The sequence below is a fragment of the Balaenoptera ricei genome, chromosome 8 (genome assembly GCF_028023285.1).
Source record: "Balaenoptera ricei isolate mBalRic1 chromosome 8, mBalRic1.hap2, whole genome shotgun sequence".
NCBI classification, from domain to species: domain Eukaryota; kingdom Metazoa; phylum Chordata; class Mammalia; order Artiodactyla; family Balaenopteridae; genus Balaenoptera; species Balaenoptera ricei.
The window spans coordinates 81,889,977-81,915,548 of record NC_082646.1 but is presented as its reverse complement, the minus strand read 5'-3'; the positions used below and the strand labels follow the sequence as shown (position 1 = coordinate 81,915,548).

The window sequence follows — 25,572 nt, the reverse complement described above, 5'->3', positions numbered from 1 at the left end:
AGGGGAGAAAACTCTGCATGCAAAGGCACAGGTCATGGAAATGGGAGAGTGTATTCAAGACCTATTAGGGTGTTGGTTGTGTTCAGAGAAATTGGTACCTGAAAGGACTGTCAAAGAACATAAAGGATAAGTCAGAGTTGCTCTTACGTCCCTATTCTTATCCTACCCAACTAACTACAAACTCTTTGATGACTGGAACTATACTTTATTCATTTTATATCCACTATACTTTGGATAGTGCTATATCCATATACTTTGTATATATGCATGTGTAGGCACTGACACACACACACACACACACACACACACACACACACACGCACAAATGACTCAATTAGTCATTCAACTTGGGGTTGTCTTCTCAAAGTCACAGTTTTTTCTTTTCAATGATATATGTGAATTTAGAAATTCTATAATAATGTGCATCTTTTCTTATTGCAGAAAAAATAAAGGGAATAAAAAATCACCTATAATCCTAGTACTATACCTGGTGACTCTCTCACACACACAAACAAGTATAATTTTGCTTTCAAACCTGCTTTCTTTTTTCCCTTCTTCACATGTCATTTTAATCAACCTCACTGTGAATTTTTAATAACTGTCGTCTCTGTAACCATACATCTATACATGTTTTGATGTTGGAAACTGATGTATCCACCTCAACTGCAAGCACTCCTGGCTAAATCACCATCATCTCTCAGCTGGGATGCTATAACCCCACCTTACTTCCATCACTGTTCCCCCACTCTCATGCACAGAGTGATCTTTTGCAAACAGAAATCTGTTGAAAACCCTTTAAACTTAGAATAAAATCCAGACTCCCCAGCATAGGCCCCCTGTAATGGTGTGCTTGCTCACCTCTCTGTCTCCTCTCATTTCGGCCATCCTGGTGTTCAGTCTCTGTGTTCCTGCCACACAGGCTACGTGTCAGTTTCTCAAACACACCAAGCTCTTTCCCACCTCAGGGCCCTCATAGAGGCACCTCTCTGCCTGGAATGCCTCTTTCTCCCACTCCTCCCTCGGCTGACTTCTCATCTTTCAGTTCTTGCCTTTAAAACCTTCTGAGAGGTTGCCTCCCTGATCACCCCAAGTAGCTCCTCTTCCACTACCTAATGACCTACTCAATGACAACTTGTAAATAGTTATTTACTTGTTGGTTTACTATTGATTTCCTGACTCTTCCACTAGATGACTACAAGCTTTGCAAGGGTGGGAATTCTGCCTGTTTCATTCATCAAGGAATATCCAGACTTAGTACAGGGTCTGGCATATGATAGGCTCTCAAAATGCAGAGTACACTGGAGATGTTAAGGGAAGATTTAAGGCAGTGGTTCTCAAATGTGGTACTAGTACCAGCAGCATCAACACCACCTGAGAACTTGTTAGAAACACAAATTCTCCGGTCTCAACTGGAATTATTGTTATCAGAAACTCTGGGGTTAGAGCTCTGTCATCTGTTTTATAACTAGCCCTACAGGTGATTTTGATGTTCCCAGTTTGACAACCACTGTTGTAAGGTATCTGTTTAGAAAAAGAAACATACATATTTTGTCTAAAACTTCCCACAGTTAAAATTTCTTGGGATGTGAAATTTGAACCTTAAATATCACCAAATGTCATCTCTCATTTATTGAGAAAAAAATGCCCACAGATAATTTTTAACAATATTGTAACCTGACAATTAGTTAAGTTTTGCTTATAATTTTGCTTTTAAGATAATAAAATACACATACTTCTTATGAATATCAAGTAAAATTACACAGCATATACTCTTCCCTGAAAAGAGTCCTCAAATGTAAAGCTACTTTCCTACTGGTGGCTGAGTATTAATTCAGTTAAAATCAGGTATAATTATGGAAAAGTACATTTCCTACTTCTCTCAAGATGGTTCAAACAATGAATTGTTCTGAATGATATATCAAACACTTGGTCTTCGAGGTGAAATTTTCCATTAGTGACTTCAGTTATTTTATTTAAGGGGAATCAGTTTTTCACATTTGGAGAGTCCTATGGAATGGAGCCGGTTCATTGAGCAGCACAGTATCAATGGAATTGCAAAGAAGATAGAAAATTAATCATTGAAGGTGAGACTTCAGATTGGATCCAAAACACCTGAGTTACCTGACCTGCATAATTGGATAATTGTGACCCTCAATACCACAGAATAAGACATATACCCACAGAAAGAATACAAATTATGAAGCAGGTATAAATATTCTTTTTAAAAGTTAAAAAGGAACCAAAGGGAAGAGAGAAACAAAATGCTGATTGAATTTCTATAATGCAACAGGCATTAAACTAAGAGCTGTTTTTTAGACTATCTTACATTATTCTCTCTCTACCCATTTTTATTTGCTTAAAATCAAAGTTTTTCTGTTTTTTCTAATGAAAACCAAAAGCCAAGCCTTTCTAAGTAGAATAGTCTATGATGGAGCAGACTGTGGTTTTCTATTGGGTTCTCAATGAAATAAATACTTTTTTAATATGTGAGCTTTAAATATAATCTTAGTGAAAGTAATTTACTGAGGATACATTTGAGTATACTTTCCTGCTCACTGATTTTTATATTTTAAATACTATATGATGAATATTTTAAGTACTTATTTTTCTCAAAGAAGAGAACACTTATTTCCGTATCAGTGATTATCTATTTTAGGTGATCTAACCTTGAATGCAGATTTAGAAGCTGAACCTCTGTTCTCCAAAGGGAAGCAGTTGACATTTTTAAAAGAAATGAAAATAAAGCCTTCAGAATGGGACAAATTAATTAATTTTATCACCTTTAAAAGCATAAGAAAATAAAGATGGCAGGTTGAAAACCATTTTGTTCCCTAGTTTAAATCACAATAAATTTCATAGTTGTGTCACTTATTTATTTTAACATTTAATGTTATAAGATATGTTTGTTTAAATTCAGATTTTTTTCTCAGATATTCTACTTTGACTGAAATTATTTACTAAAGCATCTTGTATAATAATTTCTTAAGAACATCTTAAAAAGACATACTTTTACAAGTGATTATATTTCATGTATTTTTGAATCAACAACAAATTTTAGAGTAGAACTGGTAAATACCTATTTCATTGAAACCAAAAATCAAATGACTTAAAAATAGTCAAAACTTCAGAGAGGCAGCATCTGTTATGTGAGATAAACACTGATGCTTAAAATATAACAATTTAGATCATATATTTCTTATTTTTAAAAATACATTTCTAGTATTTTGAAAAAACAGATACACTCATCTCCAATTCTGAAATCAATATCTATTATTCTTAGTTGGCTTCTTACATATTTTTAAGAAAACAGAAAAGTAAAAGAGAATTCCTAGATTGATATATTTATTTAAACATACCACAGTCAGAGCTCTGGGTTCAGCTGCATTTGGAATCCTTCATTGCTGACAACAGAGTTTCAAATGACAATCTTCTTTGACACACTCTTCAGCATGACAACAGAAAGTTCTCTCTTCCACCACCTGCTTTTCCCATTAGCTAGAGTGTTACATACTGAACGCTGCACAAAGCATTTGACTGGAAGGTTTTTAGACAACTCTTTAAATGCCTGAGTCTGAATAATAATTAAAAGAAAAAAAAAGATAACTCATCTCTTTATAAGAACTTCTGTATTGTTTTTTATTACTTTATTTTAAGTGGGCTGTTCATGGGGTCGGGTAGGGGGCTGCCTTTGTGTGCCCTTGTTTAACAGTGTCTATGTATGATTCACCTAAGTGGCATTTAGTCATATAATGTCAGTGACATTTTGATGATTTTACTGTCAATTTTTAATAATCTATTGCATATTCTTAGGTTATTTGAATTAGTTGGGCAGCTTAACATAAAAGGTGGGAGGTATGTTTCAGTCTGAATAATAGTGGTCTGACAAACAAAAAGTTTTTTATTGGTGAACCAGGTAATGTTTTTTTATAGAATGGGGTTTACTAGGATTGCCTATATACTTTTTCAGCTTTTCATGTAAATTGCCTCATTTTCTTTTTCACTAGAGAAAGGTACAATAGTAACATTTGTAATTTCTGAAAAATCCTACAACTGTTAAACTTGATATTGCATTATATTGGTTCTGGGCTGCATATAATGAAAGCAATAGAAGTAACTGCTATCTAAAAAGAAATAAATTAATAAATAAAATTGAAAAATTTTGCCCCTTTGTGGTTAACATTCACATGATGCAATGCAACAGAGGGTTACATTTATTTCTGTCAAGAAAACCTCCACAGGATAGCTTGTAATTGGGACTGACAAGACATTGAACTAAGAATCAGCCACTTAATGGATATGGCCTTGAATTAATCAGCATGCTAAAAACTGATTTTCCAGTTAGGCCCACATAACAGAACATTTTAACTTCACACAAGAGTTTGGAACCTTTAAACAACAAATGGTAGATTACTGTAACCCCTGTGTCTAAACTGCCTGTGGCATCAAAGGATTAATAAAATCATACAGGTCTCCATGACTGGGACCCTCATCTGGAATCTTGATTTTCATCTTGCAGAGAAGTCAACAGCCACAAAACAACTTTTTAAAAATCCACAAGCTTCAGAAGTTGTTTAATAAACACTACAGTGCTTTATTTGTGTTGATATTTCCCTTTGAAAATAGGGATAGTTGCTCAAAATAGTCATATTTTGATGGACTCATTTGGTGGGATTAAGAAGTCTGTAGGCCAATGTGAAAGGAGGCAAAGGACATGGGGAAGTGAAGGGCTATAAGCAACAGGGGAGGGATGAGTATTTCACAATTGATTAGGATTTGAGCACAGGAACCTCAATTTCATACTTTCTTCTTAAACATAAAACATTGAGGAAAGCACGATATTCATGGCCCCTAGTGAACATGAGAATTCCTGAGGGATGCAAACATGTTCTCTAACTACCTGATGTGCTTGTCTCATGGCCTCTACAGGCCCTTTTGTGCACCTCCAATATACTTGGCATAGCGCAGTGCTTAACAGTGTGGTAGCCTCTATATACTTCCTGCCTACTGCTTACCTAGCTGTATGAGAACAGGGATACTTAGCCATTCCAAGCCTCCATTTCCTCACCTATGAAAAGGGGATAAAAATATACCCTACTTTGTAGAGATGTGAGTATAAATGAATACAGGTCATCAATCAAATCCCTGAAGGGTCCTTAATAAATGTTAGTGGTTGTAATTATTTAATATTATCATTATTATTAATGTTCCAACTCCCAATCCAGTGTTCCTTCTGCTACATACACAAACTGGAGAGCCTTGAGGTAGGAGATTAATGAAGTAGATTTGACTTCTACTATGTTCAAATAACATTAGTTTTGATCTGATTCCACTGGCTGCCTTCATTTCTCAGCAGGTAGAGAACTGATTTGATGTGAACCTATCACTGACTGAATGTATAAATATCAAGTAGAACAATTATCTGCACCATTTAACTGGTGTGCCCACACATTAATTTACTGAATTTACTTTCATATCTCATAAACATATGTAAAATTTCTGCAGACAAGTTACTGCAGCTCTCATTTTAGAGCTAAAATCCTCCAGGGAAGCTTAGGAGATCTCCCAAGATGAGCTAAATACTCACGGGGAAAACCAGAAAGCTGGTGATTCAGGAAGCCTGTTCTGTGTCTAATTACCAAGACATTAGTTCCAGGAGACAGGAAACATCTATGGCATCTTGTTTGTTTTCTGGTATTGGTTATGAAATAAGACTTCCTATATAGGTACATTTTTTCCTATATAGTCTTTGAGGGAACAAAGACATGGATCCCGACAAATCCATCCCTCACCTAAATCTACTCTCATAATTAACGTCTCCATGTCTTGATTTCCTAGCCTCCTGCTCTAGACATAGTTGTAGGGGCTTTTGTGGAGGAGGGGAGTAGAGTTCTTTTTTTTCCTGATTTACAAGGGTAGTTCCTACACTGTGTAGCAGATGCAGTTGAAAATATTTAGTTTACTGATTATTGTGGAATATCAAGGAGTATACACATTCTCCCTTGTGGCTACTTTTGCTAGAAATATTATTTGTAACCAACTCCCTGTAGATTTTCACTTTTTTGATACAAGAGTAAATTACAACAGCTCAGCCCACTCCTGGATGCTGTGGGTTAGCCACACAATAATAAAATACAGAACTGCCTACTTCAGAGCAACATTTTAGGGGTTTTGAAAGATATGATTAATATATGTGAGTGTATTTCTTACAGTTAACTATTGAGCAGGAGTCAGAAAAGCATAGGAGTCAAAGAGACATGCTACAATCCAGCTCTGTTCCTGCCTAGCTCAGAGACTGGGCAAGAAACTTACCTCTTTAAACCTTATTTTCTTCATTAGTAAAATGAGACTACCACTACTTACTTTCATTGAGTTATTATGAGAATTAAATTAGATAATGCATATGTATATATAAAGCTTCCGGTGTGCAAGTGATGAATACTTACTAGGGGAAAACCTAAAATGCTGTTTAATGAAGGTTAACAGACTGAAAAGGTGAAGCCCTGAATTGTTCTTGTCTCACCAGTGTAGCAAAGTGGAAAAGCAGTTTTGGAAAACAGAACCATCTTATTTCAAATCCTGGATCAGCCATTTACCTGCTGTGTGAGATTTTAAAATGGGAATGATAATACTGTAATATTTACTTACGGCTTAAATTTAAGAATACATGAAGTAAACTTGATGTCATGTGAATTTGACCAATCGGTGTAATTTTTTGTATACAATTCTAATAATTTTATCTATGAAAAAGAGCTAGATTATTTTTATACAGTTGGTATCAAACAGCACATATTGTTTTTTTAAAACCACCTTCTTATTATATAATCATACACTGCGATCATTTCCCATCATCCTTAAATAATTTGGGGACTTATTTTTCAATATAGTATCACCTTGTTTAAAGGCATTAATACTTTTAATTTCCTCTTGATCATTTAAGTGCTTTATCTTCCCTCCCCCACAAGTCCCTCACAAATTACAGTGAGAGAAACATCTTTAAACACAATTATTTGGGCTAACATCTAGTTACATTCCCTGAATAGATTCCTAGAAGTGGGTCAAAAGGAAAGATTATTTTAAGGCTTTTAATCCTTATTGTTAAATTACTTTGCAGAAAATTTGGATCAATATACCTATCTACCAGCAAGAAATAAAAGCAACAGTTTATAGTGTCAATTCTGAGTTTTATTTAAAAAAAAATTATAATTTGGTTTAAAAGAAAGTTGCTTACATTTGTATTTCTGCAATTACTAGTACCGCTAATCATTTTACATGTTAAAATTATATTGCTTTTTAATGATTTTTTACTCGCATTCATCAATTATATTATTATGATGTCTTTGTAGAATAAGAACATTAACCATCCTTTGGTATATTCTTTTTTTAAATTTATTTATTTATTTATTTATTTATTTATTTATTTATTTATTTAATTTTGGCTGTGTTGGGTCTAAGTTGTGGTGAGCGGGGGCTACTCTTTGTTGTGGTGCGCAGGCTTCTCATTGCGGTGGCTTCTCTTGTTGCAGAGCATGGGCTCTAGGCACGAGCCCTTCAGTAGTTGTGGCTCATGGGCTCTAGAGTGCAGGCTCAGTAGTTGTGGCGCACAGGCTTAGTTGTCCCGCGGCATGCGGGATCTTCCCGGACCAGGGTTTGAACCCGTGTCTCTCCCTTGGCAGGCGGATTCTCAACTACTGCGCCACCAGGGAAGCCCTCCTTTGGTATATTCTAGTATGTCAGCTCATCATCACATCTTAAGTTTATCTCTTACTTCTTAATTTTATTGTAATTTTGATACTGGTTAGTATCTAAATAGCTCTATCAAGATTTCCATGATTAATTTTATTGTTGGTGTAGAAAAGCCATTTAGAAATAACATTCTTCTAGCCTGTGATTAGGAAAAAATGCTAATTTTATTTTTACATATTAATTTTTAATTGATTAACTATCTTCAGTTCATTTTGGTGTAGGATGTGAGGTAGGCATCTGAAAACATTTTAACCCCTACCAAATTATTGATCAGTTATTGTGAGAACATTTGCACATTATTTTTAAGATCAGTATTTCTTTACAATTTGAAATTCTACTTTTATCATAATACACACATGCACACACATTTGGGTTTAAGCAATCCATAGATAATGTGGAGCGATTCTGGAAAATCTTATGCTAAATCTTTGGGAAAACACACACTAGCAATTAGTGTAGAACATTTTCTAGGGAGGGCTTCTGATCATCAAGGTAGGCAATTAAATGGTACCAGGGAGGGAGTTGCCTCCTATGGCTACAGGGAAGATAATGCCTTCCTCAGTATCAAAGATTTTGTAGACGAGACCAGGTATCCTTTTGGCTGGTTAAAAAGGAGTCTTCTTACTACTAGGCAAGAAGATAAATTTAAAACACTGGCTAAAAAGATTAAGAAAACAAGATGATTTGCTGGATGTCCCATGTTTATATAAAAATTAAATATTTAGGGTACCATTTCCCACAATGAAATTATCAAATATAAAGAAAGTATTATTTCAGGTCCTAAGTTAGGGAGATATTAACATTTTCTTTAGAAACTATCTCAATAAATGCAAATAAATAGGATTTAATTTCATGTATAATTTTGTCAATTGAAGCAGCCACATAGGGCCAAGTTTAGTCATTTATCTTGTAGTTTAAGTTAACGTTATCTTACATTTGCTGGGAAAAAGTATGCAAGTTCAGAATATCGTATCTGTACGTGATTTGGAGGCAAAGAACCACTGAGCCAAATTAAACAGTTGCCAATGCCCATGTGAAAGGTGCATTGTAGAAGACTACAGAGGCCATCTCCCTGCACCTTTGCCATCACATGATCTGTGTATCCATTCTTAAGAGAAAATTATTCCTGTTACCAGTTTAGTTAAAGATGAACACCATCTACCAATGCCAGTTGACACAGTCAAATTGAATAGCCTTGTGATTTAAATTTAATGAACTGCTAAAATATTCATATCAAGATTTTCCTGGTCTATGACCTCTTTCCTGTCTGATTTGATACCCACTGTCTTTTAAGAGGAGAAGTCACTGTAATTTGGAGTACAGATTTATATTCCCAGACATTATTAGCAACATCTGTAGTTATTTTTGGCATCCTGAGGGACAGTAGCAGCAGCAAACTCTTCATTAATGTCTATTACACAAGCCGTGGATTTTGCTTCACAGCTTTGCTCCTTTTAACCTAGATTAATTATAGACATTCCCTGTCCACATCTGGAGGCCTCAGCTGGTATGTAGGACATGACTCCTTGATGGAGAGAGGGATTTTGTTTCTCAGTACCATCCAGTTGGTTATAGGACCTTATCTTCAAGTGTTATTTACAGTGCTACCTATACTAATGAGAAGTCAGCCCAGGAGCTCCAGTCTATGAATTCATAGAATTGTTCCTTTTCTCATGTTACATTATACATTTGCTCCCTCAGTTTTCTTGTCCACACATGTGTTACAGAACGTTTTTGTCAAAATGCTAGAAAGGAAATAAACTTGCCTTTAAAAAAGTTAGTTCTTCACCAATTTTAATGGGTGTTTGGGACACTGCTAATGATACACATATGGTTCAACTGAAGGTAATCTTGGAATTCTGCACTTATTTAAAGGTATAAAAAACTACTTTTGTAAATAGAGTTTAAAAAAAGATAATTTCAGAAAGTGTTAGATGCCTAGATTTTATGCAATTTAGGTTATGACATTTCAAATATACTCGGGATCTATAGAGTTAAATGGATACTATGAGTATCTGTGGAAAACTCAGGGACAATTTTGCAATTCTTCCCATTCTTGTGATGAAGAATTCACTATATATTAACAATCACTGGTATCAGCAAATATGATATCCTCTAACATTTATGGCTGTCTCCATTATCTATTGCTGAGAAATAAACCATCCCCAAATAATTTTTATTTAGCTCATGATTCTGTGAATAGGTTGGGTCCAGTTGTGCATTTCTTCTGGTCTCAGCTAGACCTTCTTATGGGTCTGAGTTTCCTGGTCTTTGCCACTGGATTTTCTCACATCTCTGTCTCAGCTGGGGCAACTGGACTCACTAGGCTCTGGTCCACATGGCCTTATCTTCCTGCAGGATAGCTCTGACTTATTCAAATGGTAGGGGAAGAGTCCCGAGAGGAATAATGGGAATACAAGGTCTTTCGAGTTCAAGGTTCAGCACTGGCACATTGTCACTTCTTCAGCCATCTATTGGTCAAAGCAAAGCCCAAGGCCAGTCTAACAGAGTCAACCTCTTGAATGGGAGGACCTGCGAAGTCTCATTGAAAACAAAGTAGGTATAGGGAAGAGAGAAGGGCTGTGGCCAATTTTTCTATCTACTGCAATGCCCATGAGATATTTAAATATGGTTTTTACTATAAAGCTTGAGGCTAGATAAATCTAGACTTACCCCATATTTAGTATCATCTCTAATTTCTAGAGCCTCTTAGCTTTTTCCATGTATACGTACGCACACCTCCTGAACTGTATTACATGGAAATCAAGACCTGTCCGTGTTTGCCATCTTTCTCTGTTCTCTGTCCTATAGCGTCAAACTTTACTCACAGTGGGTTCCAAATAAATGAAATATGTCCTATTAATTTATCAATATCACTTCATCATATTAGATATCAGTATCACAGATGAGTTTAATCTCTAAAACATTAAAGAATTTTAGTATAAATGATATGTGCTAAAAGTTAATGATTTGAAGCAAAATATTCTAAAGACAATTCATTGTTCTGAGGTCAATTTTAGAGCAAACTATAGTGTCTTATAAATATATTTGGCTTATAAAATTATCATAAGCAGCGGATATATGATCAAAATAAAATTCACCACACTGATTCGAGATCATTCAGGAAATGTTTGGACAATGACTGACAAACCAAGTTCTCAAGCAGATGTAAAGTCTATCTACACAATGCCCAGTACTCTAGTCAGATGCATTTCTATATTTGTTTGTTTATACTGTTGATAAATTCAACAGTTTCTTCATAATTTCAATGTAAGATACTACTTTGATAGATATGGAGTTACCTCCTAGAACCTAGTTTATAGCTGATGGCAAATCTTGTTAGAAAGCTGTATTTGTTTTCTGTAATCCAAAACTTGCATTACTTACAATGTAGTTTACATTAGGAGTCATTTTCCTCCGTGAATCTTTGCTCCCTTCCTGTTGACTCTTTATAAAATTGCTTTGTCATCTCTAAAAGGTCATCTCTACAATGTAACCAAGTAACTATTGTGAAGAAATAAAATATCAGTTACATTGTATAATATGCATGGGACAGGTTGCAACCAGTACAATTATCCCAAGCAAATAATGTGAGGCACAGATCATTAGCTATACAATTAGATACATACAGATTAATACATGCTAATTTAAACCATATGAAAGTTGCCATTTTGTAGGTCACAAGTGAATGAATATTGTCAATTTCATAAGACAAACCTTAAAATACACACACACATAAATGTGTATACACATATATATATGCGTATCATTTAATGATGGGATGGAATGAGGAAGGTCAGCAAAGTTATAAATTGAAGGTTATCCAGATACTAGGTCAAACAATAGATATATAGGTCATTGCTTTTTTGAGGTTCTCGCTGATAAATGTACACAAAGACTATATCTAAGAAGATTATTTTGCCCTTCATTTATAGATAAGCTTTGCAAGCAAGTAGCCTAGTTAAATGGATTTTAAATATCTTTTTTTTTTTGGAATAGAACTATTTATGCAAATTGGATTTGTGCAGCACCCTAACCTATGAAATGGATAAAAGTGGACACATTTACATAGATGCTAAAAGAGTGAATCCAAAAACATCTAGGTGATGCATTACATTTTCGAATTTGAATAGAAGTGCAGTAAGACTAACAGGACATTAGGCTAGGATTTCTTGGATTGAACAGCTGTGGTATGTTACCCTCATCACACATTATTCTCTTATTTTTCTGTCAAAAACAAAACATGCATACAGGTTTAACTATTTCCTCTTAACTTTACTATTCTAAAGTTCAAGTCTAGTCAAAGCGAGATTTGGGAAATGGCTACTGTTGAGCAGAAATGAAGTGGCGGGTATCATTGGTGGCATGTGCTAAATTTTAGAGAAGCTGATAACACAAATTTTATTTAATCTTAGTTCATTTTCTAATTATTTGAAACATATCGTGTTTGTCTTCCCATTCACTGGTGCAATAAGTACCTTAAGGAACAACATCTGCTTTTTCTCAACTTTTCTTATAATTTGTCTCAGGCTCAGTTCTCTTGAAACAATGCTTTACAGATAGTAGAGACTCTCCTATGCCAATCAGACAGACATAGGGAGGCAGATGAAGTAAACAGAGAGAGAGAAACTCCTGATTTGTGAAGATAACCTAAGTATTATCAGCATAAAATTGTAAACCCCCTTTAACAAAACAAAACCAAAGAGGAATGAATAAATCTCGCACAAACATTTATTTCTGCATCTACTTACTACAGTTCAGAATCATTATGACAGTAATGTTTAAATTGTGCCATATTTCTTCACTAACACACTGATGGTGACTAATGAAGGGATTTGCAAAATTAATCCAGGTCAAACTAAATCAAACATCACAGGAAAAGATATTTTCAAGGAAGTGATTATTGGCTATTGTCCATGCAGTGATAACCAAAAGCTAAGTCATTCCTTGGGTAAAACTGCACTTAATATCCAAATTTCTTTTACAAAGGCATTCCCACTTTAATCAATAAGAAGCAATTTTTAAAAGTGAGCTTGGACTGAGTCAGAATTTCTATTGGAAAGTATCAAAAGGGGATGGTATTCGCTGCTGGATGACCATATTCAGATGCTTTGAAGAATCCGCAAAAGAATTTTAGGAATGGTGGGATTGCTGGAGCCATGGATTTTTAAAACTGAACCCCAACCCAGTGACTCATCTGCTGATGAACTATAGTTTCAATGAGGTGTTCTCAACCTCCAAGTTGTTATAAAAACCTTCCATATAGTTCAATATCTGTAAACCAATCAATGTGATATACCACATTAACAAACTGAAAAATAAAAATCATATGATCAGCTCCATAGATTCAGCGAAAGCTTTTGACAAAATTCAACATCCATTTACAATAAAAACTCCCACCAGGGACTTCCTGGTGGTGCAGTGGTTAAGAAGCCGCCTACCAATGCAGGGGACACGGGTTCGAGCCCTGATCTGGGAAGATCCCACATGCCGCAGAGCAACTAAGCCCGTGCGCCACAAGTACTGAGCCTGTGTTCTAGAGCCCAGGAGCCACAACTACTGAGCCCGCATGTCACAACTACTGAAGCTCGCATGCCTAGAGCCTGTGCTCCGCAACAAGAGAAGCCACTGCAATGGGAAGCCTGCACACCACAACGAAGAGTAGCCCCCACTTGCCGCAACTAGAGAATGCCCGCACACAGCAATGAAGACCCAATGCAGCCAAAAATAAATAAATAAATAAATAAATAAATAAATAAATAAATAAATCTATTTAAAAAATAAGAATAAAAAATAAAACCCCCCACCAAAATGGGTATAGAGGGAACATACTTCAATATATATGACAAACCTACAGCTAACATCATACTCAACAGTGAAAAGCTGAAAGCATTGATTCTAAGATCAGGGACAAGACAAGGCTGCTCATTCTCACCACTTTTATTCAACATAGTATTGTAAGTCCTAGCCACAGCAATCAGACAATAAAAATAAATAAACGGAATCCAAATTGGAAAGGAAGAAGTAAAACTGCCAATATTTGCAGGTGCTATGATACTGTACACAGAAAATCCTAAAGATACCACCCAAAAAACTACTAGAACTCATCAATGAATTCTGAAAAGTTGCAGGATACAAAATTAATATATGAAAATATGTTGCATTTCTATACGCTAACAACAAACAACCAGAAAGAGAAATTAAAACAAAAAATCACATTTACAACTGCATCAAAAAGAATAAAATACCTAGGCATAAATCTACCTAACAGTGTAAAAGGCTTATACTTGGAAAACTGACACTGATGAAAGTAATCAAAGGCCACACAAACAGATGGAAAGATATACCATGCTCATGGATTGAAAGAATTAATATTGTTAAAATGACCATACTACCCGAGGCATTCTACGGATTCAATGCAATCCCTATCAAAATACCAATGGCATTTTTCACAGAACTAGAACAAATAATTCTAAAATCTGTATGGAAACATAAAAGACCCCAAATAGCTAAAAACAATCTTGAGAAAGAAGAGTAAAGCTGGAGTTATCATGCTATGTGATTTCAAACTATACTACAAAGCTAAAATAATCAAAACAGTATGGTACTGGCACAAAAACAGACACACAGATCAAAGGAACAGAATAGAGAGCCCAGTAATTAACCCACACTTGTGTGGGCAATGATTCTGTGACAAAGGATATAAAAATATACAATGGGAAAAGACAGTCTCTTCAATAAATGATGTTGGGGAAACTGGACAACTACATGCAAAAAAATCAAACTGGACTGCTTTCTCACACCATGCACAAAAATAAATTAAAATGAATTAAAGACTTAAATGTAAGACCTGAAGCCATGAAACTTCTAGGACAAAATATAGGCAGTATGCTCTTTGACATCAGTCTCAACAATATTTTCTGAATATGTCTCCTTAGGCAAGGGAAACAAAATAAAAAATAAACAAATGGGACTACATTATATTAAAAAGCTTTTGCACAGTAAAAGAAACTATCAACAAAATAAAAAGGCCACCTACTGAATGAGAGAAGACATTTGCAAACAATATTTCCAATAAGTGGTTAATAGCCAAAATACACAAAGAACTCATATCAAAAAACCAAAAAAATCCTATTAAAAAATGGTCAGAGGATTTGAATAGACATTTTTCCAAAGAAGACATACAGATGGCCAACAGGTACAGGAAAAGATACTCAGCATCAGTAATTATTAGGGAAATGCAGATCAAAATGACAATGAGATATCACCTCACACATGTCAGAATGGCTGTTAGCAAAAAGACAACAAATAACAAGTGTTGGCAAGAATGTGGGGAAAAGGGGACACTTGTGCATTTTTACTGGAAATGTAAATTGGTGCAGCCACTATGGAAAAACAGTATGGAGACTCCTCAAAAAATTTAAAATCGAACTGCCATATGATACAGCAATACCACTCCTGGGTATTTGCCTGAAGAAAACAAAAACACTAATTAGAAAAGATACATGCACCCTTATGTTCGTTGCACCCTTATTTACAATAGCCAAGATGTGGAAGCAACCTACGTGCCCATCAATAGATGAATGGATAATGAAGATGTGGTATATATATTATATGGAATACTACTTAGTCATAAGAAGAATGAAATCTTGCCATTTGTGACAACATGGATGGACCTAGAGGGTATTATGCTTAGTGAAATAAGTCAGACAGAGAAAGAAAAATACTGTATGATTTCACTTATATGTGGAATCTAAAAAACAAAACAAATGGACAAATATAAAACAGAAACAGAGTTATAGGTAGAACAAACAGGTGGTTGCCAGACAGGAAGGGGATGAGGGGAGGAAAGAAATAAGTGAGGGAGATTAAGAGGTACAAACTTCCAGTTGCAAAATAAATGAGTCATGGGTATGAAATATACAGTGTGGGGAATATAGTCAATAAGTATGTAATATCTTTATATGGTGACATATCATAACTAGACTTATCATGGTGATCATTTTGAAACGTATAAAAATACCAAATCACTGTTGTGTAATAGAAACCAACATCGTGTTGTAGGTCAGTCATACTTTAAAAACAAACAAACAAAGAATCTCATAGAAAAAGAGATCAGATTTATGGTTAATAGAGGTGGGGAGTGGGTGAGGGGGAATTGAATGAAGGCAGTTACAAGGTAAAAACTTCCAGTTATAAGATAATTAAGTACTAGGGATGTAAAGATAAAACATGATAACTGTGACGAACACTGCTGTATGCCGTATATGGAAGTTGTTAAGAGAATAAATTCTAAGAGTTCTTATTACAGGAAAAATATATATTTTTTTCTCTTTGTTTGATTGTGCATCTATATGAGACAATGGATGTTCACTTAACTTATTCTGGTAATCATTTCATCATGTATGTAAGTCAAAAAATTATACTGTACACCTTAAACTTATAAAGTGCTGTGTCAATTATATCTCAATAAAACTGAAAGAAAAACAAAAAATTTTGTCAAGTAGACAACATGATTCTAATTCTACAGATGATGAAAACAAGGCTAAGTGAGTTTAATTAACCTGCCAAGTTACCACAGCTATAAGTACTGGAACTGTAATTCAAATCTTGGTTCACTTGATACTAAAATCCATGTTCTCATTAAAACATGGTGCCTTTCAAAAAACAAGAAACGTGAAGGAATAAGCCTCTAAAGAAAATATTACTGAATAATTTCATGTTTCAGAATGTTTGTAAAATTCTGTTTGATAGTATAAATGAATATGATGTCTACACATAATGTTTCAATTTTAAGTCCTTAAGATATATATTAACCTGTGTGGCCTCTTATTCTCTCCGGCACAATATCGATTAAAATTGAAAAGAACTGAATGGATTTAGAAGTTAGAGTCTTCAAATGACTTATTGATTGTTTAGTTTGCATTACCTTAGGCAATCTGGGCTTGGGTTCAGAATTATTTTGGGGGACAAAGTCTTTAATGAGGCGAGATCGGTCATAATTAGCATGTTCTGATTCATCCGTGTAATCCTTATCTTTTCCTAGGGCTAGAAAAGAGAAAGAGAAAATTACATCCATTTTTATCCTTCTTCCTTTTCTCTCTCTTTAAATATACTAAGCTCTCTTTTTTCATGTTTTCCCAAGGTAACCAGGTATAATTTTCATATGACCCATGCATCTAATAAATAAGCAAAAAAAGGTAGTAACAGGGAATCTTGCCTATTATTGGATTAATGTCAACACTCCAGTAACTTGCAAAAAAATTAAATGCATCTCTGTTATTTAATGTACTTAAACTTTTTGAAAACAAAATTAGTCATGCAAACGCCATTGGACACATCATTTCTTTTGAACTTGAAGATCGAGATATTTGCAAGAATTCAATAGAATTTTGCTTTTTTTAAAGCAAATTTTAAGCACTTATTTGCTTAATTAAAAAAAACTATTGATTTTGGTCATTTATTTTTAAAAAATTTGCAGTTTTATAAATGTGAATTTGAAGAGAGTAAGAAGTCTGAGAAATCATAGAAGAAAAGCTAACAAACTTTACAAGAAAGATTTAAAAAATATTAGGAGATTGAAATGAAACCACAACAGCAAAAAAGGAGGAAGAACATTGAAATATGGCAGTTACCACTGGAATAATCAGAAAGGGTAAACCACAAACATAAATCACATGTAAGAACTTATATGAATAATGAGCAAGCTATAATCAATGTAAAAGAGTATAAAATAGGAAATATCCATGGTGGTTGGGATTTGTGTTCCAGGTGATACAAGTATCTCTTCAAATTCAAAAAGATTCCTAAATATTTAGTCTTTTCAAATAAATTAAAATGTTTTGGAATTATTGTATTCAATGTGTTGATACTTATCAACAACGAATTTTGACATAGACAACTATATATAGTGTTTTCAAGAGTTCAGTTGTGTGACTTAGCATTGTAACAAAATAAAATAATTTTGTTTACACTACATGCATTAGTTTCTTTTATTAGTAATGCTTAAAATCTGCTATAACATATGGAATGTGATGCACAGCTAGCAGTATCAGGTTATTAGCAGTGGTATGAACAAAGGATGAACAGATCACAGTACATCTTAGGATGTAATTAATTACCAATTATGTTAAAATGCTCTAGGCATTTGAGTTATACCTACAGCTATTAATAATAATAGCTATCACTGATTAATGGTTAACATTTGCTGAGCACATACTAAGAACCAGAAACTTTACATATATAATTTCCTTTAATCCTTATAACAACTCTATGAAGTGTGTACGATTTTTACCTAAACTTAATAATAAATAAACTAAGGCATATGGAAATTAAGTAGCATGGCAAAATCACTAAACCAGTAGGGGGTGCATCAAAAACATCCAGATTGACTCTGAAGCTGATGTTTGTGAATATATCAATACTATAATGTTTCCCTAGATTTAGGTAAATTACATTTCATTTATTTAACAATTATTTATTAAACACCTATGATATGCCAGATATTCTTTTAGGACATATAGCAAGAAACAGAACCCTGCCTTCATGGAAGATTCAAGTAAGAGAAGAAAAAACAATGAGCAACAACAAAAAATACATAAAATATTAGGTATGCTTTGTGGTCAGTGCATTGGAGAAAAATACAGTAAGGAGGAAAGATGCAGGTGTACAAGGTGGAGAGGACAGATGTTATTTTAGTACAGAGGATTGCAGTAACATTTGAGCAAAGACCCGATGAGGTGAGGCAGTAAGTCACACAGGTAAAGTGGAGGAAGAATCATCTAGATGGAGAAAGTAAAAAGTGTAAACAGCAATAGGTAAACGGCATATGCTATTGATGAGAGTGCACTGGCCTGTGGGTCACAAGACCATCATTTCTCATCCTAAATCTCCCGTGTCCTAACCAAGTAATTTCCTTTCCCTGAGAGTCTATTTCTTCACCTGTAAAACAGAGATTTTTGAAGAAGTTCTCAAAGAGTCCTCAAACTCTAAAAGTTATTTGATTACTAATTTAATGTTTATAAAAGATAAAATTCAATTTATGTTAATTAATGCATTTCATTTCCCATGGAACACAGTAAATAAAATTTATAGAAGTTTTTCACTCATTTAAATCTTATTCCACTCACAATTTAATTTTATGCAGAGGTTTTTAAGTTTTGTTTAGTTTGACTTTCTTTCTTTTCTTTGTCTTTAATTCTTATGACACAGACATTCCTGGAATAAGAACATACCTACATCATCTTGCCGGAGGAAAGCTCAGTTTTTAAAGACGTGCCAAAAGCCACAAATTTCACAAAAACTTTTCAAATCTTCTTCTGTTCCTTCTTGCCTCAAGGCCCCAACTAGAACTGCTCATTTTTCTCTTCCAAATTGCCTCATATTTTTCCCCTTCCCCCCCCTTCTCTTTTCTTTTCCCTTCCTTCCTCCCTTGTCCTCTCTCTTCATCTTTTCCTTCCTTGCTTTTTTTCTCTTTATGGCTCCTTTTATTTTTCTGAATTTAGAAAAAATTCTCCTAGGGCCATGTTCTCTTAATTATTTGTATTTTAATTTACTACAGAGTCCAGTACAGCTTGATCATTAGTAGATGAGTTAATTAAAAGAAGAAGGAAAAAATGTACTTATTTTGGAAAATCTTGATCCTAAATGATATAATTTTAAATTCCCTTTTATTGTTAGGAATGTAGATATGTTTATCTTTCTTATTGTCATTTTCCTTGACATTACACAAAAGGATTCTTCTGTTATATAAAATAGCTTTCTTTCCTTTTTTTTTTTTTTACTACTATCAAGATTGCAAACTCTTGTCCTCATAATGTAAATGGTACCACTGTCTTTCACAATGTTCATACAATGTTCCTCAGCTTAGAAACTAGAAATCTCTATCCTTAGTGACATAGCATATATTATTCCTGAATATAAAAAGGTCTTAAAGTTGTTTGTGTTCTTTTTTAAAATACTTGATTTTTTTCTCACACTAACTATACGCAGTATTACTTACAGCTAATGTTTTTTAACATGGATAGCTAATAATTACTTAATGTATCAGGTATCCTTCATTCATTAAATTAATATATTGAGTTATGCCGTGCAGTGTATCGGAAACTACTCCAGGTTGAGGATACAGTAGGAACCACAATGAACAAAAATCTTTACCCTCATGAAGTCAACAGTGATGAAATTAAGGAAAGAACAAATATACCACTTACATATTAGAAGGTCATGTCATCAATAAAGAAATATAAAGAAGGGCAGGGAGATAAAGAGTATGGGGAGGGCAGAAATTTGCAATTTTAAATAAAATTGTTTAAGAATGGCTTCCCTGAGGTAACACTGGAGCAAAAATGCCAATTGGTAATATCATCAGAGGCAAAGCGTACAACAAATGCAAAGGCCTTGAGGTGGGAGCATGCTTTCCCTGTCTGTTCACAGACAAGGAGATCAGTGTGGCAGTGAGGAGTGAGCAAGGGTGAGAGTGGCAGAATATCCTGTAGAGTGGTAATGGAGCAAGCGGGAGCACATCAGGATTGGGGCCATTAGAAAGATTTTGGTTTTCATCCTGAGTTAAACAGAGTGCCACTGGATGAATTTGAGCAGAGGATGACATCATCTCTCTTAGATTTTAACAAAATTACTCTGATTGCTGAGATGAAGATAGGTTGAAGGGGCCAACGGCAAAGGCAAAGAGACTAGTCAGGAGCTATTGCAACAATCAGGGAGAGAGGATGTGGTTTGCATCAGGGTGGTAGCAAGACTGAGAAATGATCAGATTGAGAATATATTTTTAAGGGAAAACTAACAGAATTCTATTGGTCATGGTGTATGAAAGAGAGACTTCAACAATAATCCTAATGTTTTTGGCTTGAGCAATGGGAAGGGTGCCATTTTTCACATAATATCTTACTAAATCCTTTAAAGGTATTGTTACCAGCCTGCATTAGCATGAGGAAATTTAGGCAGTTACCTAGGATATCACATTTAGTGTATGGCAGAATTAGAGTCCAGGAAATCTGGCTCTAAACCTTACATTCCCAGCTACTATGTAACATTGCTTCTTGTAGTATTGGAGAGATGATGATTTTGGAAACTTCGAGGCAAGAAAATATTTACAAATGAAAAAAAAAGTGGGTTATTAAAAAATGCAGTATACTTGTTGAATGAAAAATGGGTGAAATTTCTAGATTATAGACATAGCTCTCTATCTTCCTGAAGTTGACAATGATGTATAGATAAATATTAATATACCAATAGATAATGATAAAGACTATCAATAGACAAGTAATAAAAAGTGAGACACATTTAGTAAAAACATTTATTTTTATGTGGTTTAATATTCTCTGTGACCAATAATTTAAATAAAAATGGTACTCTTTTATGCTAGTACATAAATATTCTTTTGCATCTTTTGTTTTTAATTAAAATACCCATTGCTGGAAAGATGCTAGGGAAACTGGTATCATCATTTATTTTCTGTACCAACGTAAGTTAGTAAAACCTTTGGAACAAAATGTGTCAATATATTTTAACAGAATGACTGGAGAGTAATCCTAAAGTTATAATCTAAAAGAAAGAAAACCTATGTTCACAAGCATGTTCACCAAGCCTATGGATACTATACTACAGAGACCACTGCCATCTTAATAAACAGCAACTCAATTCTTCGAGTTACATAGGCCAAAATCCTGACTCCTCATTTTCTCTTATCCCCATGTCTGATCCTTAAGTAAATTCTGTTGACTTAGCACAAAGCATCATTTTTCTGCTTTGCTTTACTCTTTAGCATATATCATTACCTAACATGCCGTACATTTTCACTTACTTATCTTCATTTATTATCTGTTTCCTTCAGCAAGGTATTTGGGTGCTGGGTTTTCACTTTGTTCACTTTTGTTGTCTTTTTGTTCACTGCTTCATCCCTAACATCTAGAACAACTAAGGATACTTAGTTGCCATTCAATATATATTTGTTGAATAACTAAATGGATTTAAATGCTCAGCAAACCTTACCTGAACTATCTTCAAATTATATCTAGAATCTGATCATTTGTCAGCACTTGATAACAGTTTCTTAATCCAAGCCATCACTATCTCTTGAGTAGAAGTCTATAAGAGTCTTCCTAACTGATCTGTTCCTATCTTTTGCTCCTATTACATGGCAGCCAGAGTAGCCCTTTTAAAACCTAAGTTAAATCACGTTAACCTTTACTCAAAACCTTCCAATAATTTTGTAGCTCTAAGTAAAAGTCATAGTCCATAATATGACACACCGTGTATGCATCATCTGTCTCCTTACTACCACATCTCATCCCTGTCCTACAACCCTACCCTCACTTCCTCCAGTCCAGCTGCACTGGGTCCCTTGATGTTAAGTATACTCTCACCACAGGGCCTTTGCACTTGCTCCTCTCTCTGTCAAGAATGCTCAATCCCTTTTTCAGTCAGAGTTCTGCTCATGTCACATCAGAGACTCTCTCCTTGACCACTGTTTCTAAAATAGAAACTTCTATAGTTCTCTGTCTTCTCATAAGGCTTTATTACTTTTATCAGCACCTGATATAAAATAATACACACATATGCAAAACATACGTGCTACATATGTACACGTATATCAGCAACTGACATTGTTATAACATAGCTATATAACATATATATGCTATATGTTTATGCTATATATACACATGTATATATACACATGCATATGTATGTATATATTTATACAAATGAACATATACATGTTCTACATGCATATATTTGTGCTTGTACTTATATGAGAGACAAAGAAAAAAATAGAGAGAGAGTGCTGATAGATGGTTATCTATCTCTTCTCACTGTAAGTGCCATTGGTGAGGTGACTGTTTTGTTCACTGCTACATACCCATTATTTAGCTCATTGTTTAGCATTTTGTAAGCACTTAGTGTCTGTTGAATAAATTGATGAATAGATGGTACACTCATATGTGGGACTATTTTCCATTTGTTAAATTGCTAATTTTACAGCCTGACAGCATATAGAAATGTTTAATGTATACTATTAAGTTAAAAAGCTACTTTTCTTCTATTTTGATATATTTTATTTCAAATATGCTTTCCCTTCTGAATGCAACTTTGTAAAACTATGTAAACTTAAGGACAAAGAGTGAAAACTACAGTATGAAAAGAATGTGAAACATTCTCTTATTTTGGCAGAGGAATAGTAGTTTTCCCCTCCCCCTAGACTTTTTTCTGTTATTCTTGCCAGAATTTTATGTGTATTATAAATAGCAGAACTTTAAAAAAATTGCAGCTGGTATTAAGATCTGAGAGTGACAGTGAAGAGGACCACACTGCATTTTGATTAATAAAGCTAATCCTTCTTCCATTAGAAGGATTATCTGAAATATAAACAAAACCTACCAATGTGTTTTGGTTCTGAACAAGGACACAGACCTTATTTGTATGAAATTTGCCCCATGTGGTAAAAATAAATTAAATTTCAAATAAACTGAATAATTTCAACAATAACACTAAATTACAATACCAAATATATATCATATTTCATTATCTTAAGATGCTTTTCCCCCACATTTTAGCATTTCTGAAATCAGGATGAGGTCAACATTCCATGTATTTATTTAACATAGGAGCAACCCATTTTTCCTAAAAGTGCTTATTAATTTGATGATGCTTTTCACAACTGATAGTGTCTTAAAATCCAGGAAGTTTGATAATTAATAAAAACAGACTTTCAGAAAACAAAAACATCTAACAACTTTCTGGTACAGTAGAAAACAGATAATTTTGATTATGACAAATGGAACTATTGTTGCTCTCCAGTAGGAAGACATACACCCTTTTAAAAATAAATTGTATTTCATCAAAATTAAAAATGTGTACTTTAAAGAATATCATCAAGAAAGAGAGACAACCTACAGAATATGAGAAAAAGTTTGCAAATCATATATCTGATAAGAGACTTGTATATGTATATATAACTCTTACAACTCAATAATAGACAAACAACCCAGTTTAAAAATGGGCAAAAGATTTGGATAGACATTTCTCTGAAAAAGATATACAAGTGGCAAAAAAACAAAACAAATAAACAAAAATAACCAAACACACAAAAAGATGCTCAACATTACTAGCTCTCAGGGAAATGCAAATCAAACCCACAATGAGACCACTTCATACTCACTAGGATGGGTATAATCAAAAAGAAAGACCATAACAAATGTTGGTGAGAACGTTGAGAAATTGAACCTTCATACACTGCTGGTGGGAGTGAAAAATGGTGCAGCTGCTGTGGAAAACAGTCTGGCAGTTCTTCAAAACTTTTAACATAGAGTTACCATATGATATAGGTATAACACTCAAGAGAAATGAAAACATAATTTCACAAAAAATTTGTACACAAATGCTCGTAGAAGCATTATTCATAATAGCCAAAAAGTGGAAACAATCAAAATGTTCATCATCTGATGAACAAATAAATAAAATACATTTTATCCATACCATGGAATATTATTCAGCAATAGAAAGGACTGAAGTACTGATTAATGCAAAAACATGGATGAACCCTGGAAACATTATGCCAGGTGAAAAAAGCCAGTCACAGAGGATCAAATATTGTATGATTCCATTTTTTATGAACTTTTCAGAATAATCTATAGAGACAGAAAGTAAATTGTTATTACCTACAGCTTGGGGCATTGGGCTGGCAATAACAGTTGACTGCTAATAGGTGTGGGATTTCTTTTTGAGGTGACAGGAATTATCTAAATTGACTGTAGTGATGGGTGCATACCTTTGAGAATATGCTAAAAACCGCTGAATTTTCACCCACTACTTTGAGTGGGTGAATTGTATGGTTAAGGCGAATTGTATCTCAATAAAGCCATTATATTAAACAAACAAACAAAAAAACAACCAAGAAACCAAGATTCTCAAAGCTTAAGAAAATCATTTAGTATGTTGAAATAAAGCCTAATGTAATGGAAAGAGAAATAATATTGGTTCCATGAAACCCGAGTTAAAATTCTGGTTATGCCAATTATTAGCTGAGTGGCAGTGGGTCAGTTTCTTAATATGAAAATTGGGGATAATAAATCTTCTCGTTCCAAGGATTAAATGGAATAATCTATGTGACTTGTACACATAAGGTATTGAAGAAATATATATTCCCTTCCTTTGGTCTTTCTTTAAATTCATAATTCTAATGTTTAGAATCCACAAAACAAATTACGTAATTTGGAGCAACCAAAAAAGCCTTATCTTCCCTTTTAAGCCTAAGTCGGTAGGAAACAATGTACTTACCTTGAGTATGCCAATGAACAATTTAAAATTTAATCTAAATATCTCTTTTCCTATCACCAATGATATGATTTATGATAAAAACTTTTGCTGAGTCAAGTGGGAATCCATAAAGTCTTTTAAATTTTGTTTGCAAACCAGCACCAGCTCAAAACTGGAGGGGACTGATCAATACAGCAGGCTACTAAAATTGTAACATAAACTTTAGAGTCATCTCTGGGAGTATAATTTTAATAGCCAAATTATTCCAGCTCAACCATTCTTCTTTATTATAATGCTATTTCATTTCATTACATTGTTACATTGTATTATAACTGCTTAAGCCTCTGGAAATGGATGATGTAACTCTTGAACAATTTTAAATATGTGTGAGTGATCTTATTAGTTGGTCTCCACTTATTTGCAACTATGTAACCTTCCCATTCATTACTAATGATAACGTGTTTTAGGACTGCCAAAGTAGTTGAGGCTGAAGATTAAAATAAAATTAAGTCCAAGACAGCAGCATAGGAAGAACCAGGACTCACCTCTTCCCAGGTA

At 34.1% G+C, this 25,572-nt stretch overlaps 1 protein-coding gene across 1 annotated transcript in view; it reads right to left on the bottom strand.

The window, feature by feature from the left end:
- ANO3 (anoctamin 3) overlaps positions 1-25,572 on the bottom strand; it is a 425,544-nt gene that overhangs the window by 148,596 nt on the left and 251,376 nt on the right. The window contains exon 4 of the mRNA XM_059931289.1: positions 16,673-16,791. Within this exon, the coding sequence (XP_059787272.1) occupies positions 16,673-16,791 (119 nt within the window). The remainder of the gene's footprint in view (positions 1-16,672; positions 16,792-25,572) is intronic.